Source organism: Hemitrygon akajei, chromosome 10 (genome assembly GCF_048418815.1).
Source record: "Hemitrygon akajei chromosome 10, sHemAka1.3, whole genome shotgun sequence".
Classification (NCBI taxonomy): Eukaryota; Metazoa; Chordata; class Chondrichthyes; order Myliobatiformes; family Dasyatidae; genus Hemitrygon; species Hemitrygon akajei.
Window position 1 is genome coordinate 164446410 of NC_133133.1, and position 16941 is coordinate 164463350.

A 16941-nucleotide genomic window follows, 5' to 3' on the forward strand; every position below is an offset into this window, starting at 1 on the left:
GCCTGTTCGGTATCTTTGAAATGCTTCTCTTTATTGGCCTGTTTTGCCATATTGATTACGTAATATATCATGGTTTGTAGGATTTTTATTATATATTTCTGTTCTAATTTTGGGTTTCCTTTCTACACTTGTCTTTTAAATTTTTTTTATTATTTATTAGAAATATAATGTGGCCCATCAAGCCATGTTACCCAGCATGATTAGGCCCAAGCCTAATCACACGGACAATTTACAATGGCCAGTTAACCTACTAACCAATAAGTCTTTGGACTGTGGAAGGAAACGAGTAGCCGGAGAAAACTCACGCATTCCACTGGAAGGACATACAAACTCCCTATGGAGGATACAGGGATTGGACTTTTTTTCCAAGTACTTTTATTTAAATAAATGAATTTTGCAGTCTGTGTAAGCAGAAAGTAATTCCAAGCTGGGGTTCCAAACCTCCTTTTGTGTCATGCAGCCTTACCACTAACTGAGGGTCCATGGACCTCAGGTTGAGAATCCCTGTTCTAAACGTTAGCTGATGATCTAAATTTATTTCTTTTAATTACTGCTCCGCTGATCAAAGAGAAAGATTTCCGGGATAAATCAATCACTAAGACATGGGTCAAGTTTTACTCTGTCAAAGGAATAACTTTTCATTAGACCTTAACACAAACTAGTGTAACTCAGAGTATGAAGGATGTACAAATTGGGCAAGCTGAAAGGAATGGGCTTTTAAATTGTGAGTTCATATCAAAGTGAAATAATGGGGTGCTTTGTATTAAATTGATTGGAGGGAGTGACTTGTCTGTGATAGTGTTTCTCTGACCCTGCTGTTCTTAATTGCTTAAATATGTAGTGACAAAAGCTTTGAATATACAGTAGTGTGCAAAAGTCTTGGGTGCGGTGTCAAAAAAGTTCTGTAAGAGTAGATGTTTTCAAAAATAAGTGAGATGTTTCTAAATATCAAAAATTTCTGTAAAACAGTAAACAGGAAAAAGCTAAATCAAATCAACATTTGGTGTGACCTCCCTTTGTCTTTAAAACAGCATCAGTTCTCTTTGGAGCACTGTTGTGCAGCTTTATAAGAAAATCAGCTGCTAGGTTGTTCCAAGCATCTTGGAGAATTTGCCACAGTCTGTAGACTGGCTGTTTTGTTTGCTTCTGTCCAGGTAATCCCAGACAGCCTTGATGATGATGAGATTAGGGCTCTGTGAAGGTCATGCCATCGGTTGCAAAACACCTTGTTCATTTTGCTGCAGTTAATCCTTTATGAATTTGGCCTTGTGTTTGGATAATTGTTCAGCTGCAGAATGAAGTTGGGACCGATCAGTCATCACCCTGATGGTACTGTGTGATGGTTAAGAATCTGCTTATACTTCTCGGCATTGAGGATTTCATTAGTTCTGACCAGATCACAAACTCAGTTTGTAGAAACGGAGCCCCAAACCTGCAGGGAACTACAGCAGTGGTTCACTTTTGGCTGCAAACACTCATTCATGCCCTTTCCAGCAATTCCACAGAAAAAACTGCCTCTTGTTTGAGGCAAAAACTTTTAATTTTGACTTGCCAGTCTAGAGCACTGGCTGCCATTGTTCAGCATCCCAGTCCTTGTATTTTTAGGTGTAGGTTAGTTTCTTGCTTTGTTTCTACTTCACAGGAATGGCTTTTTGGCAGCAACTCTTCCATGAAGACTACTTATGGACTTGGGTGTACAGTGGATTCTGAGAGTTAAGAGTTGATAGCAGTGCTGGGCTTCTGATTTAGGAAAAAATGTCAGTTTGCTGTATCTCTTGTCTGCTGCACTCGGATTTCTGTGCCTCATTGGAAGAGCTTGGACAGCACATCTTGGAACTTCTGTCTGCCACAAAACGTGCTTGGGAGAGACATTGCTGATGCAGGCTGACAACCTTCTAATGCTCACTCTTGCCATAGTGTAAGAATTGATGATTTGAAGGTTACACTGCCACACCCTCATCTTTTACTTTGGTTGTTCTCTGCCCAGTTTAATTCCTTCTGTTCCCATTTCTGGATGGTTTAGTTCATTCAACTCATGTCATTAATTATTAGCATCCTGTTTGTTATCTTTGTTTAATCATGCACTGGGCTATATACCTACAAAATAATCAACTTTTTATAAAAAACTGCAGATTTCTCTACTATTATATTTTTTGAAAAATGAATATTTGGAGATCTAAAACTGATACATTAATATAGAAAACAAAATTAATATTAAAAAAATCTAGGGTTCCTAAGATTACTTGATGCAGTACTGTAGAATAGGGTGAGTACCAATAACAAGTTAGTGGGCACTAAATGAATAACCAGTTTGAAATCTTCACTTTTCTATAACACATTACACAAAACATTTTTGTTTTAAAATGTTCAATTATCACACTTAAGTGTTGCAATTTTAATTCTGTATCAAATTACCTACGATGGGAAGTGTAATCAATCAGCCTTAAGATATTTGACTCTTAGAATGTAGAATATATGTCTGGAAATACTTTTGGGTTCAAGAATTGCATGTAGAGAGAGATGAATATAAATAAAAACAAACTGGAAAGGGTTATCTGAAATTAAGGGAATCTGAAATTCCGGAGTCCTGAGCAGAGCAAGGTAGAAATGAAGTACTGTTCTGCAATGTGTGAACTATATGGTGCGCTGCAGGGGTTGTTTGGGCGAAGGGAACTGGAAAACAGTGTTTTCCGCAGCTGGAAAGGGCTGTGGAGATGTAAAAGTGCTGCTTCGCAGTGGCATTCTGTTGAAGGGAATGGGAATAGTGTTAAATCATGCACCAACCAAGGTGAAATATGTGTACAAGAGAGAACCTGGAGTTCCAGGAGACTGCAAGTGTTGGAATCTGGAGCAACACTTGAGATGTTAAAGGAACTCGAGTTGGTTGGGCAACTTCTATGGAAAATCCTAGTCCAGATAAAGAATCAACACGAAACGTCAGTTGTCTATTTACAACGTAGGGAAATCAGAAAATTTACATAATGGCGTAGGAGGTCTTCTCATTGTGTCCACGCTGTCCCCCAGAAGTACGATCCCATTAGTCCCATTTTTCGCTCTTATTCTCACAGGCATACCCATTAATTCTATTTATCATGAACCTAAACTGAGTGATAACTTAAGAGTAAGAGAAAATATGCAGGTGCTAGAAATCCAGGTTTTAATTTACAAGCGCCTAGTTGGGGTGTGGTTGTATAAAGCCAAGCAGCCACAGAGAAACTGCATGGAAAACAGATAAAGGTCAGGCTCAAACCTAGGACTCTCCCATTGCGTTGCCAGCAATGAAACGTCAATAAGTGATCACAGCGCCCGTTAAGTTGTCAAATGTAGTTAACACGCCGCGATACCCGTTCTCTCGATTTTCCCGAGCCTCATCTTGGCGAGGGGAAGATCGTGCTGTAAAATTTGTTCACATACGCACAAAGGATCGTTTTTCCCTGACCTCCACCTTAGTTCTTGTATGTTTGTCTTGAGGACCGTATCTTAAAGATCTGATTCTCCTCCCAGCGACTGGAGCAGCAGTGATATCGCAGCTGCTAGCTTTTCAAGCAGCTCCTATTGACAGGTTTTGTTGTGGCAGGTGCTCCTCTCTGAAAAGTGCTATGGTGTTATTTCTATCGGGCCTATCAATTTCCGACCAGGTGATAGCATTATAGGCACATTAATTTGGCGTAAATGAAAAAAAAAATCTGATTTGTAGACCACCATGCGATCAATGACTGTTGGTTTTTGATGACGCTGTACTTTTGATGGTTCTGGGCCTGTCCTCGCCGGAGTTCAGAAGAATGAGTGAGATCTCATTGAAACCTACCGAATGTTGAAAGGCTTAGGCAGAACGGATGTGGAGAGGATGCTTGCATTAGTGGGCGAGTCCAGGACCGGAGAGCAAAGGCTCAGAATAGAGCAGAGATGATGAAGAATCTAGCTAGAGGTTGGTGAAGCTGTGGGATTCATTGTCAGCGACGGCTGTGGTGGCCAAATCATTTTGTATATTTAAAGTAAAAGTTGCTAGGTCTTGATTAGCAAGAGCGTCAAGAGTTATGCGGAGAAGGCAGAAGAAAGGGGTTGAGAGGGATAATAAATAAGCCATGATCGAATGGAGGAGCAAACTCGAGGGCCGAATGACATAATTCTGCTCCGATGTCTATGGTCTTATGAATACTTTTGCACCTTGAATTCGCTTGATCTGAAAACTAATCCGTCTCAAATTGTAGATTAAATATTTTTTCTGTATGAAGATCCTGGTTATATGGTCATTGTTTACTGCGATTCTAATATATATTAGAATTAATTATGTATATTTATTACAGAAATCAGCAAGTAGAGTGGATGAAGAGTGCAATGTATGTGAGAGCAAACGGGAATGCAGCCAATTTTTCGCAACTTTTAATTGGGATTGTATCCTAGGTTTCGCATTTTCTAACTGCGACTTGCACCTTCCAAATAGTTAGTGATTTTCGGAAAATAAACGAAGCTGGCCGCGTGAAGGATTATTTATTAACCTTAGCACTAAAACTGAAAGAAAAAGTTATATGCAACACAATTGGCTTTTTAGAATAATAGTTCTTTAAATATTGTGGGATCTATAATCTAGCGGACACCATATATCGTGACTCCAAATTTTGAGGGTGTTATTTCCAATATTTTTTACTCGCAATTGAACGGTCAACCATTCACTTTTTTAAAAAAAATCCCACGTCGATTAAGACAAAAACTTAAAACAGAAGCCTTTCACCGCGCTGTTGAGCGCTCTCTCAGTCCGCAAAACTTGGAAACGTCAACGATGTCAACGGTAATTAACTCATTCAAAGTTTCGCTGCAACCTTCCAAAATCTGGACTATTTTATGCGATGCTATTTGGAATATCTTTAGGTGGAGTTAACATTAAGCGTAAAACAAGTGCAGTAACATGCTCCGTGAGACACAATTGTACCCTACTGACAATTAAACCTTGAGAGGGAAGAAAATCCCACAATATATTGGCCATAAAAGTATGGGGTTAAATCTCACTTTCACTGTAGTGCTGATGCATCTCAGAAATTCATCCTAATGAGATCAATTTATACCCATACAACGTTCAAAGTACAAGGCGTCCTGCACGCGTTTAAAAAGGTCCCAAATCGTCAAATCTGGACATACCGGGCACCGTCAGGTAATTCTCTACCATAATCCATTACTTCTTTGCTGGGAATGACTTAGCAGTGAAATAGGTTATTCTGATTTAGCAGAAAGGATCCGTTGGATGCAATCTGCTCTCTGAGTCAGACGATCGTGCTTTTTAATTGCATTTATTCTAAACGAAATGGTTTCGTGTTTTTCTGATTACCTGTGTGTTATTTCAGTTTTCAGATTTAGATTTATTTATCATACGTACATTGAAGTGTGCAGTGAAATACTCGTTTGCGTTAACAGCCAACATACCTTGTGATGTGCTGCAGGTGTCACCGCACATTCCGGTGTCAACATAGCACGCCACAAAATTTTCCGTAACAAAATGCTGGTAATTCGGTCGTTATTTGGTTATTTGGCTTTAACTATAACAAATATAACAGTAAAATTGTTGTTATATTGTAAAATTAATGAACTATATTCTAGGCCATTCATTTTCAGAACCCGTGTTGTTCAATGATCCTGACTGGCGCCCCGAGGCTGAGGATTATTTACTTACTTATTTATTGATGTAGCGCGGATTAGGCCTTTCCCTTCGAGCCGCGCCGCCCAGCAATCCCCCGATTTAATCCTAGCCTAATCATGGGACAATTTACAATGACCAATTAACCAACCGGTACACCTTTGTGAGAGGAAACCGGAGCACCCGGAGAAAACCCACACGGTCACGGGGAGAAGGTACAAACTCCTTTCAGGCAAGGCGGAATTGAACCCTGTTCGTCTGTACTGTAAAACGTCGTGCCCACTGGTGATAAAGTGCTGAATTATTTGAAGTGGTGTCTTTTAGAGACAATGCTAAAAACATGTTCAGAAGGATTTGCATTAGTCGAGGCATTATATTTAGTTTCAGGTGCACACATTAGATGTTGAGTGTCTTGCAATAATATATATAATTTAAAATGACTGAATTGATTGTAAAACGCCTAGTGAATCGCATGTAAGTCATTCTTACAATGCTTTTTGAACTCATTTCACATCCATATAAACACTAACCTGTGATGGATAAATGTCAGTTTGCTGGGACAATGTCTTAAACATTCCTCTACGATACCATGGTGGGTGTCACAAATATTGGTGCAGTTCCAAGGGAAGGTGGAAGGTAATGGTGCATAGTTCCCTGAAGGTGGAATCTCATGTGGATAGAGTGGTGAAGAAAGCTTTTGGCATGCTGGCCTTTATAAATCAGAGCATTGAGTATAGGAGTTGGGATGTAATGTTAAGATTGTACAAGGCATTGGTGAGGCCAAATTTGGAGTATTGTGTACAGTTCTGGTCACCGAATTATACGAAAGATGTCAACAAAATAGAGAGAGTACAGAGGATATTTACTAGACTGTTACCTAGGTTTCAGCACCTAAGTTACAGCGAAAGGTTGAAAAAGTCAGGTCTTTATTCTTCGGAGTGTAGAAGGTTGAGGGGGGACTTGATAGAGGTATTTAAAATTATGAGGGGGATAGAGTTGACGTGGATAGGCTTTTTCCATTGAGAGTAGGGGAGATTCAAACAAGAGGACATGAGTTGAGAGTTAGGGGACAAAAGTTTAGGGGTAACACAAAGGGGAACTTCTTTACGCAGAGAGTGGTAGCTGTGTGGAACAAGCTTCCAGTAGAAGTGGTAGAGGCAGGTTCGATTTTGTCATTAATAAAAAATTGGATAGGTATATGGACAGGAAAGGAATGGAGGGTTATGGGCTGAGTGCAGGTAGGTGGGTCTAGGTGAGAGTAAGTGTTGGGCATGGACTAGATGGGCCGAGATGGCCTGTTTCTGTGCTGTAATTGTTATATGGTTATAAGGCCTAATGTTAGGACACACAAAGATGTTGATAGAAATGAATCTCCTAACAAAGCTGGGCTGCTTAAGGAACGTTCGAACGTCAAACCCCCTACATGATTATTATTATCAAAATTATCTTAATTTTAAATTAATTTTAAGCACACAGGTGGGTGGAATGGCTAAGTAACTAGCGTTAGGTATGGAACTGTTTATACAAATCGAGGTAACCGGGCCATGGCATATTGACTGGGCGTTGGGTCCACCTGCTTCACGGATGTAATGGAAACCGGGTACAAAGTTTGTTAATCGCGACGCGGATGTTATACGTCCAAGTTTTGACTTATTTTAAATATTGAGACGTGTCTATCCGCTTTATGTTTTATTAAAATGCAGCAGAGGAAGAGAGCAGATGCACCGCTGCACGCAAGGTTCTTGCGTTGATCGAACAATTGTGGTTAGGCGTCGCCTCTGGTAATTCTCGCTCCAAAACTGCAATCGAAGTGTAGTGAACAAGCAGGGTATTTAAAAAAAAAGAACTGAGATATATTCAGATGCTTTGTACAATAAGAGGAAAAAGGAGAAGGAAGAGTTAGACATGTTTTGGGAGGGCAGGGATGGGATGTCTCGCTGACTTGCTCTATTTTCCGATTATCATTCTGTCGGAATACATACCAATAACCGATTGAAGCAACAAAAAACGAATAAATGTGATAATACATCAAATCTTACATTCCCATTGACAAAATCAAAATCAATTAGTTACAAGTGTATTAGTGATTAAGGTTTGTATGGCGCGCAAAGGCGATAATTATATTTACATAAATTGTAACTACCTTAATTCAGGTCGGGCGTTCCAATGCTTCTAATTAACACACGTGCATAGATAAACACATTCTGATCGGTTTATGACTTGGATTTGGTTAAAGTCTGCCATTCTGGAACCTGTATCAATTGCAGCTGATTGGGCGCCATGATTTCCCCAAAACTTCTCGAGGGGTTTTGACAGTCTGCCAATCAAATTGCAAAAAAAATGTTTAGAATCATCTAAATTAGCAACGCGATTATCGATCGATTAGTGACAGTGACAGAAATAAAATATATAATAAAAATAAAATAATAATCCGAACGTACATATTTTTGCCTTATTTTAATGTGGACGAAGAAAGTGGCCAAAATTTAACTTACAAATCAAACTGAGATTGTTTTTATTGACAAAGCCGTGTTTAGTCTCGTGATGAACGTAAACATTTACTAAATAAAATAATACAAAACATCCATCTGAATTGGATGAAAAATTTGAAGAATACCCGTGCACATGATTACTATATATAAATAGATAGATAGATAGATAGATACTTTATTCATCCCCATGGGGAAATTCAACATTTTTTCCAATGTCCCATACACTTATCGTAGCAAAACTAATTACATACAATACTTAACTCAGTATAAATATGATATGCATCTAAAATCACCCTCTCAAAAAGCATTAATAAATAGCTCTCATTAATAAATACACACTCACTCTCTCTCTCTCTCTCACACACACACACACACACACACACATTTCCTCAAAATAGGCTTTACAGAGCATGTATCATTTTCACCTTCACGTTTATTGCCGATCTCTTTATTTTCACGCGCAATTTTATTCCACTGAGGCATAAAAAGAATAGTTTTCAATCCCAGTATTTCCTTCAGTCTAATCCCCATGCCAGTAGGCGGAATGATTCATGTTTGTCCCATCTATCCATTTTTGATCGAGAGCGGGCAGGGTGTTTTTCAAAGACCTGTGGTTTAAATTCGATTGTTCCCTATGTAGCTTCTGTCTAGTTTGTTATACTCGTCTTTTTGAAACGTATTTGAATTAAAAAAAAACCTCTAATCTAAAATCTAAAATTAAAGAAGGAAACCCGATTCCGAACTAGCCTCTGTGTTGCGAAAGCGAGTGATTTTTACTGAAGACGGGACTGAAACAATGCTTTAATTCAAAACGAGAAATCGACCGAGCGATAACGCGGAGTTTTATTTCTCTCACAGAATTAAGGAATACGACCCTTCAAGAACTAGTTCTGAATTAGTTTCGGTTCATTTCAATTTCTAATCGAAACAGCAGAAGCGATCCAAAGCACAAGGAAAGAGCTAGAATAAGGAGAATCTAACGATAGCGAGTAATCCACCGTACCGAGGAATGAGATACAGCGTAAGATCGCCATGGCACTCCGCATCTGATCAAACGCAACCTACGAGTTTTTCCGAGCACAGTTCTTGGGTGTTAATCAATTCTGGTGGGAGAGTACTCGCGCTTTTATTAAATCGGCAGATTGTGCTTTTAGCCCATAATCTCAAAGTGGGGACTGCCAAATCGAAGGTGTCATTTTATTTTTAAATGGGACTTTACACCATTGTACACAATTCGTGCGAACGTGAAGGATTCAGCCTCCGCGTCTTGAGTAGTCATTCTCAATTAAAGATGACTCAAAGAATAGAGTCACTCGGTCACCATCACATTCCTGTTTGTGAGAGTTTCCTGTGGGCAAGCTGATAGAATTAAAACAGCAACTTATCTCGTTGAGTAGATTGGGGCTTGGGAGGCGCTTTATGATTGCAAATTTATTATTTCTTTCAGTTATCTATATGGTTTAAAAGGTTGTTTGTTGTCTGAAAATCTACTCCTCAGACCATGAATCCCTGAGAGTCCCTTACAAAAGATCGCCGCAGTTCCAGTAGTCCATTACCTGTTTTTTTTTGTTCTCTCAAGGACAATTGAAAATGGACAACGAGCGGTGTAAACATAATGCCACATAAAAGACACAAGAGATTCTGCACATGCTGGAAATCCGGAGTAACACCCGCAGAATGTTGGAGGAACTCAGCAGGACAGACAACATTTATGGAGAGGAAGAGTGGACGTTTCGGACCAGAACCGTTCATCAGGACACGATTCCTTCCTGAGCCCTGACCAAGGGACTCAGCCCGAAACATCGGCTCTTTGCTCCTCTCCATAGATGCTGTCTGACCTTCTGCATTGCTCCAGCAATTTATTGCGTTACTCTGCCACATAAGATACTGGTGCACAAAATAAAAATTGTATTACTGCGGATTAAAGTTTGGTTATCAGAAAGAAGACTAAGTCGGAATAAACTGGTATTCCTCAAGCTGGATAAGCGTAAGACCTGGAGTGCTCCAAAAATCAATACCTGACCCTCATATGTATATATGATTTATAGCAATACCCGGATGAAGAGTATACAACATCCACATTTGCCAATGACAGGAGACTGTTAGCGCACATATTGTGATAAACATATCAAAACTGCTACAAAACAGAGATCACTTGAATGAGGTTGGCAAATGGAGTTCAATGTAAAGAAGTCTGAGGTCACACATTTTTTGTAAGAAGAATCTAAAGGCAGGCTATAATCTAAATGAAGAAGGCAGATAAATGTAGTATAGAATGATGCTCTTGCGCATCATTAAAAACGGAAGGCGGTTGCAGCAAGCGACCTGGAAGGCAAGTAGCATATACTGTAGGTTAAAGACTAAAGATTGGTTTTATTTGTCACATGTATTTCTAAAGGTCAGCTATATAGTGATACGTGTCATTTGCATCAGGTACTGATAAGGGCTCAGCTGGAGCACAGCTTTGGTTCTCCTATACAAGAAAGGATGTATTGGCATTGAAGGCAATCCAAAAGAAGTCCAATAATTGGCTAATACCTGGGACAAGTGATTCTTTTCCCTCCCTATTCACAACTAGCTAAAGAAATTCTTTGGAGTTTAGGAGAATGAGGGGTGATTTTATAGAAATAAAAAAAATTGATGGGGCAGGACAAGGCAGATATTGAGATGTTTCTACCAACAGAAAAATATTGAATGAGGGGTCATAGTTACAAGATTAGGGGCAGTCATTTAAAATTGAGGTGGGTAGGAATTTCTTAAAGAGGTTGCTGAATATCTGGAATTCTCTACCCTGCAAGAGTTTCGGGTCTAGACTACTAGTAGGGTGTATTTAAAGTGGAAACAGATACATTTATGAAAGGTCAGGGTACTGAGAACTTTGATAAACTGGAGAATAAGAGTTGAAGCCTGGGGTAGACAAGCCATGATCAAATTGCCTGCTCCTATTCTTTATGCTCTTCTGTTCTCTTATTTAAATGAAAATAATTATAATAACTTTAAACTATCTCTAGCAAAATAAATATTGTTAACGATGATTGAGATAATACAGGAGATAGAGAAGACTTTCAGAAACAACTTGAGTTTTAAGATTTTGAATATTGTAAATGTCTTGTTTTGGGTAATACAGCTGATGCAGTCTACCTGAACTTCAGCGAGGCCTTTCATAAGGTTGCACATGGATCCAAAAGGTAAAATCCCAGGAAGACAAAGCAGATTGGTAAACTGGATGCAAAATTGGGTTCAGGAGAGAAGCCAGAGGATGAGGGACAACAGTTGCTGATATTGTGTGACAAGAAGGCAAGACAGTGGCTACACTTCATTAGGAGTTTGAAGAGATTTGGCATGTCAACAAATGCACTCAAAAACTTCTATAGATGTACCGTGGAGAGCATTCTGACAGGCTGTGTCACTGTCTGGTATGGTGGGGCTACTACTGCACAGGACTGAAAGAAGCTGCAGAGGGTTGTAAAATCTAGTCAGCCCCATCTTGGGCACTAGCCTACAAGCCATCCAGAACATCTTCAGGGAGCGGTATCTCAAAAACGCAGCATCCATTATTAAGGACCTCCAGCACCCAGGACATGTCCTTTTCTCACTGTTACCATCAGGTAGGAGATACAGAAGCCTGAAGGCACACACTCACTGATTCAGGAACAGCTTCTTCCCCTCTGCCATCCGATTCCTAAATAGACATTGAAGCTTTGGACAATACCTCACTTTTTTAATATACAGTATTTCTGTTTTTTGTACGTTTTTAAAAAATCTACTCAATATATGTATACTGTAATTAATTTACTTATATATTATTATTTTCTATTTTTTCTCTCTGCTCTGTTATGTATTATATTGAACTGCTACTGCTAAGTTAACAAATTTTGCATCACATGCAGCTGATAATAAACCTGATTCTGATTCTGACATTATTGAGATATGTTCAGGTACTGGATTCCAAGGAGACCGGTGGGTGTAAATCATTAGTTAACTCTTCAGAGACAGTGATATTCAAATAGAACCTTGCAGTTCCAAATCAAATGATCCAGTGTGTTATATAACTACAGGTCTTTGATGTAACATCAATGCAATGTGTCATTCTTACAATAAAACGCACTAGAGTCTGAAGTAGCACAGTTTAATTGCTATTCAGTGCCTTCTTGACTAGTTCCATTAACTGGCGTTACTTCCATACTTTCAATGCATAATTAGGAACTTTAAAATGCGGCTCAGATAAAACAGGGAAACGCGTCTCTGTTCCAGGAGTTACCAGATCACCCCACCCACCCAAAACAAAAGTGTACGAATGATGCTGCAGAATGTATATTGGCCATACTTGTCGATTTACTTTTGCCGTTTATTGTTGAGAAAGGGGAAAATATTAGACGCGAGCTCTATGCTCCCTGATTCGCCAAGGCTAAGGACACCCAGACTCTAAGCACAGAAGTGCTGCTGTATCCGTAGGATTCTGATTCCAAAACTGTTCCAGCACTGTAATTTGCTGTCCGTTCATGAGTTTGGAAATTTTGAACTCGACATAAGAAGAGGTTCGGCTGATTATTACACGAAACCCCAATAGATAATATCGATTAGTATTTTGGTTTTCATCTCTGGTGACCAAACAAAGTTTTTTAAAAATAGATATTTAGTTGAGTAACTTTAGTAAACTAAGCTGAACTGCAGCATTTACAAAGTCACTCCGCCGGCTGCCTCCAGCAACAAACCTGCATTGTTCAGGGACGCATAATTAATGAACCCCCAGGCGTAGCGGAACGTCGCCACACGGAGCTGAACATTTCATCGTAACTGATAGCTTGCCTTTTCTGTTCGGGGGGGGGGGGGAAAAAACCTAACATTTTGTAAACCTATTGGTCTAACATGACATTGTAATTCCGTTTGATTAGAACGAATCGTTCTTCGTTCACAGCACAGATCCATTGAGATGAACATTGCTCGGAAACTTAAATTAATGTTACCGTGGAGTGTGTTAGTGCTTTACTCATTCCTTCAGTTATTTCAAGGTAAGCACGTAAGTATGTTACAGGATCTTTCGAAGCCAGCCATTTTTTTTCGAGGAGAATTGTTTGATTATAAAGGGGAATGCGTTAAAGCGGATATTGTTAAAATACAGAGCGCGAAGGAAACGAATTTAATTACTGGAAAACCAAGTTATTACGTATTCGCACCTGGTTTTATTTTCCTTTTGCTTGCTTTTATTAAATGTCAATCGCAAAATATTTGATTTAATGTGGAAGTGTATAAACGATGTTAACGGATGTTTAGAGATATCTACAAGGATGCATCTTGAAACAAGTGCACCTATTCTAAGTCTGAAACTTCGTAAATATCAACAAGTAATGGTGGTATTGCAGTGCAAATTGTTTCCGTTATAAAACTGTTACGGTCTAGTTTTATTAAAAAAAACTCTCTTGTGTCTAAATGCAGGTTTAGCGTTTAAGACTTTGCAATTTAACAGGTATTCAACGCGATTTACTGTATTCTACACACCCAGAAGGGACTTAATCAAGTATTTCGTATCTTTCTAATAGGATCTCATTGTGAAACCTCATTTCGTGGGCAAAACCGATCAAGAAGGCAAGTCATAAAGCTGTTTAATTTTAAGAATAACTGAAGTGGAATCAAATCGCAGAATGTGATATTGTTCTATTCTGACCCTCTGTTCGCCAAGTCAGGTATCACATATTTTTGGAGAAGGATTTGACGTATTGATGCGGTTCTTTTCTCACAGGAGCAGATTTGATGCAGTTCTCCAGAAACGGAATCTCCTTGCGGTAGAGGTATGCTAAAATGAACTCTAAAGTAATTCTGTCGTGACAATGAACTCTTTGTGCAGCTTGAGGCAATAAAAGCTTTAAAAGATGAAGTTTCAATACTGTGCTTAGGCAGGCATTTTTAATAATGTTTAGATACCAGTTTTCTGCAATTTTGGAAATGCTATCTGAAATCAAATATCATCTTCATTTGATAAAATGCCAACATTAAAACTAATTTATAAACGAATGTAAGTTACAGAACCTTAATTGACTCGGAGGGATTAATGGTCGTAAGAGGAGACGTAAAGGGTTCTGGGAGTTATAAAAGGCATGGGTACGGAAAGTTAACAATAAAGACAAAGCTGTAAAAATAAAAATGAAGTTGCACTTATTGTAATTATTATTGGAACTTATTTTTTAAATTGCAAAACATTTTAAAGATAACAATTATTGTTTTATATAATGTGATCTGTAATGACAATGCCATTACTGTAATTAATAAGAAATTTAAGCTTCTTTCATTCTGAGTGCCATGTCAGTGCTCTGTTAGTAGTGTATGGCCCAAAAGATTGCATTAAGCAGAATACTTAACTTTGAAGATGATGTTATGATCCATTAGTTGTCTGAGCACAATAGTTTAAAACTGTTGCATGCTGTAACATCATTCATCTTGTAACACATACTACTAATGAACTGGCCCTCAGGATTATAGCTCCATGCCATTCATTGTTTGTATCTCGCACTAGTTCTGCATCTGAATCCTCATTGTGTAATGTTAATTGTCCACTTTAATCTCTTTTATATCAGTGTTCCTGCCCCAGTCCACCTGATACTGAAATATTCTCTCTGTTGCTATCTACAGACTTCACTATTCCAAACCTCTCCCAGCTGGCCTGATCTCTTCCATAGTCGATAAACTTGAATTCATTAAAAAGTGTGTAGCCCACTTCCAATGCCAATTTGAAATTCCATTCACTTATTATATTCCCACTTTATTGACCTACAATAGCTACCATTCCCCTAAAATTGCAGTTTTAAACTTCCATCTTCCTATTAAAAATTCTCTGTGGCTTCTCCTTTTGTTGCTCTGTAACAGTAAAATACTGAGAATTCTACATTCTTCCAGTTCTGACATCCTACGATGTATCTTTGCATCATTTGGTCTACCATTTGCAGCCATGCATTCAGCTATAAAGTCTGGAATTCTCTTCCACTGTTACTCATTTCCCCCTTTTCCCTGAAAACTTCTGCCACTGCCTCTATATCCCCTGTGATAGTCCTCAAAATGAAGCTTTTAATATCTTAGGTCTTGGTAGCATTTCCAGGTGAAGCATCTTAGAATAAAAATGGCTGCGTATAAATGGAAATTATTCTTGAGCATGCATGGAGGAAGCATGGACTCATGCCTGCTCTCTGTAATATTCACTAATTTTCTGCATAGCTTGTCTTTTCCTCCAATCTGACTTTCAGATAATGTGTGCTATTCTTACCCAACAATACCAGCATCTCCTGCTCCAAGCCATCTGCATTAAATCTAGCATAGGCTTTTCACCAGGCAGAAGGAGTGAAGGAATGATGTGAACCTATTACCTCCAAGATTGTGATGTTCTGGCTCCGACTGAGGAGTGCAAACAGACAGCGCCAATGACTATAGATGGGAACCTGGCGTGCTTTACACACCTACAATTATCAGCAGAAAATAATTAGTGTTGTATTCAATCATGGATCTGTACATTGTTTACATGACTGTGTGTGTGATTTGTCTTTTTTCTGCACATTCTGTGTTTGGTGGTCTTTTTTTTTAGTGGGGTCTATTGGGGTTCCTTGTTTTGTGGCTGCCTGTAAGGAGACAAATCTCAAGGTAGCTTATGGTATACATACTTTGAACTTTGAACTTCAAAGGAATACTCTTGGTTCAAGAAGCAAGAAAATAGACATGACTATTTCAACTTCATTTCATATATTTTGTTTCAGAACGTTTCACAATGGCATTCATTTATTCTAAGGTTAATTTACCCAGGTCATTCTGAACCTCATTGTATCTGAGAGGGCTATTAGAATTATCCAAGCCTATTACTCTCTTAGCAACACACATACAATGCTGGATGAACTCAGCAGGTTAGGCAGCATCTATGGAAAAGAGTAAACAGGACCTGATGAAGGGTCTTGGCCCAAAACATTGAATATACTCTTTTCCATAGATGCTGTCTGGCCTGCTGAGCTCCTCCAGCATTTTGTCTGTGATGCTTGAATTTCCAGCATCTGCAGATTTTCTTGTATTTGTGTCCAAATACTCTCTTCTTCAGTTAGTTAATCTTCTAGTTTCCCTAAATTTTGTTCTTTGTTACTCTCAACCTTGAGCAGCAAATCCTGTTTTTGCAAGTTTGTCCATTCTAACTTGTGAAGCAGATCTAACATGATGTATTACGAGGATGATTCCAGGAATTGAAAGATATGAGAATGATTCCAGGAATGAAAAGGTAGTATGAGGTAGTATACAGTAGTATGAGGAATGTCTGGCAGCTCTTGGGCTGTATTCCCTGGAGTTCAGGAGAATGAGGGGGGATCTCATAGAAACATTCTGAATGTTATTAGATATGGCAAAGTTATTTCCCATGGTATGGAGTCTAGGACAAGAGGGCATGGCTTCAAGATTGAAGGACATCCATTTAGAGCAGAGATGCGGAGAAATTACTTTATTCAGAGGGTGGTAAATCTGTGGAATTTGTTGCCAGGAGTGGCTGTGTAGGGTCATTGGGTGTATTTAAGGCAGAGATAGATAGGTTCTTGATTAGCTAGGGCATCAATGGATATGGGGAGAAGGTAGGGGAGTGGGGAAGACTAGAAGAATTGGATCAGCCTATGACTGAATGTCTGAGCAGAGTCGATAGGCCAAATGGTCTACTTCTGCTCCTATATGTTATGGTCTTATTACAGGGAAGGTAGCTGAGAGTGTTCAGTATTTCACTACAGCTGGTGCCTTGTTTATGCTCTGAGCATTTTGAAGAATAAGAGGCAGACTGGAAGAAGGCAAACTTAGGTGGAAAAAGTTGTT

General features: G+C 39.0%; 1 protein-coding gene across 1 annotated transcript in view; it reads left to right on the forward strand.

Annotated features, from left to right (window-relative positions):
- Nucleotides 1–11296: 11296 nt before the first annotated feature.
- Nucleotides 11297–16941, forward strand: part of otogl (otogelin-like) — a 165150-nt gene continuing 159505 nt past the window's right edge. The window contains exons 1-4 of the mRNA XM_073057619.1: nucleotides 11297–11309; nucleotides 13017–13133; nucleotides 13662–13707; nucleotides 13862–13910. Coding sequence (XP_072913720.1) covers nucleotides 11297–11309; nucleotides 13017–13133; nucleotides 13662–13707; nucleotides 13862–13910 — 225 coding nt within the window. The remainder of the gene's footprint in view (nucleotides 11310–13016; nucleotides 13134–13661; nucleotides 13708–13861; nucleotides 13911–16941) is intronic.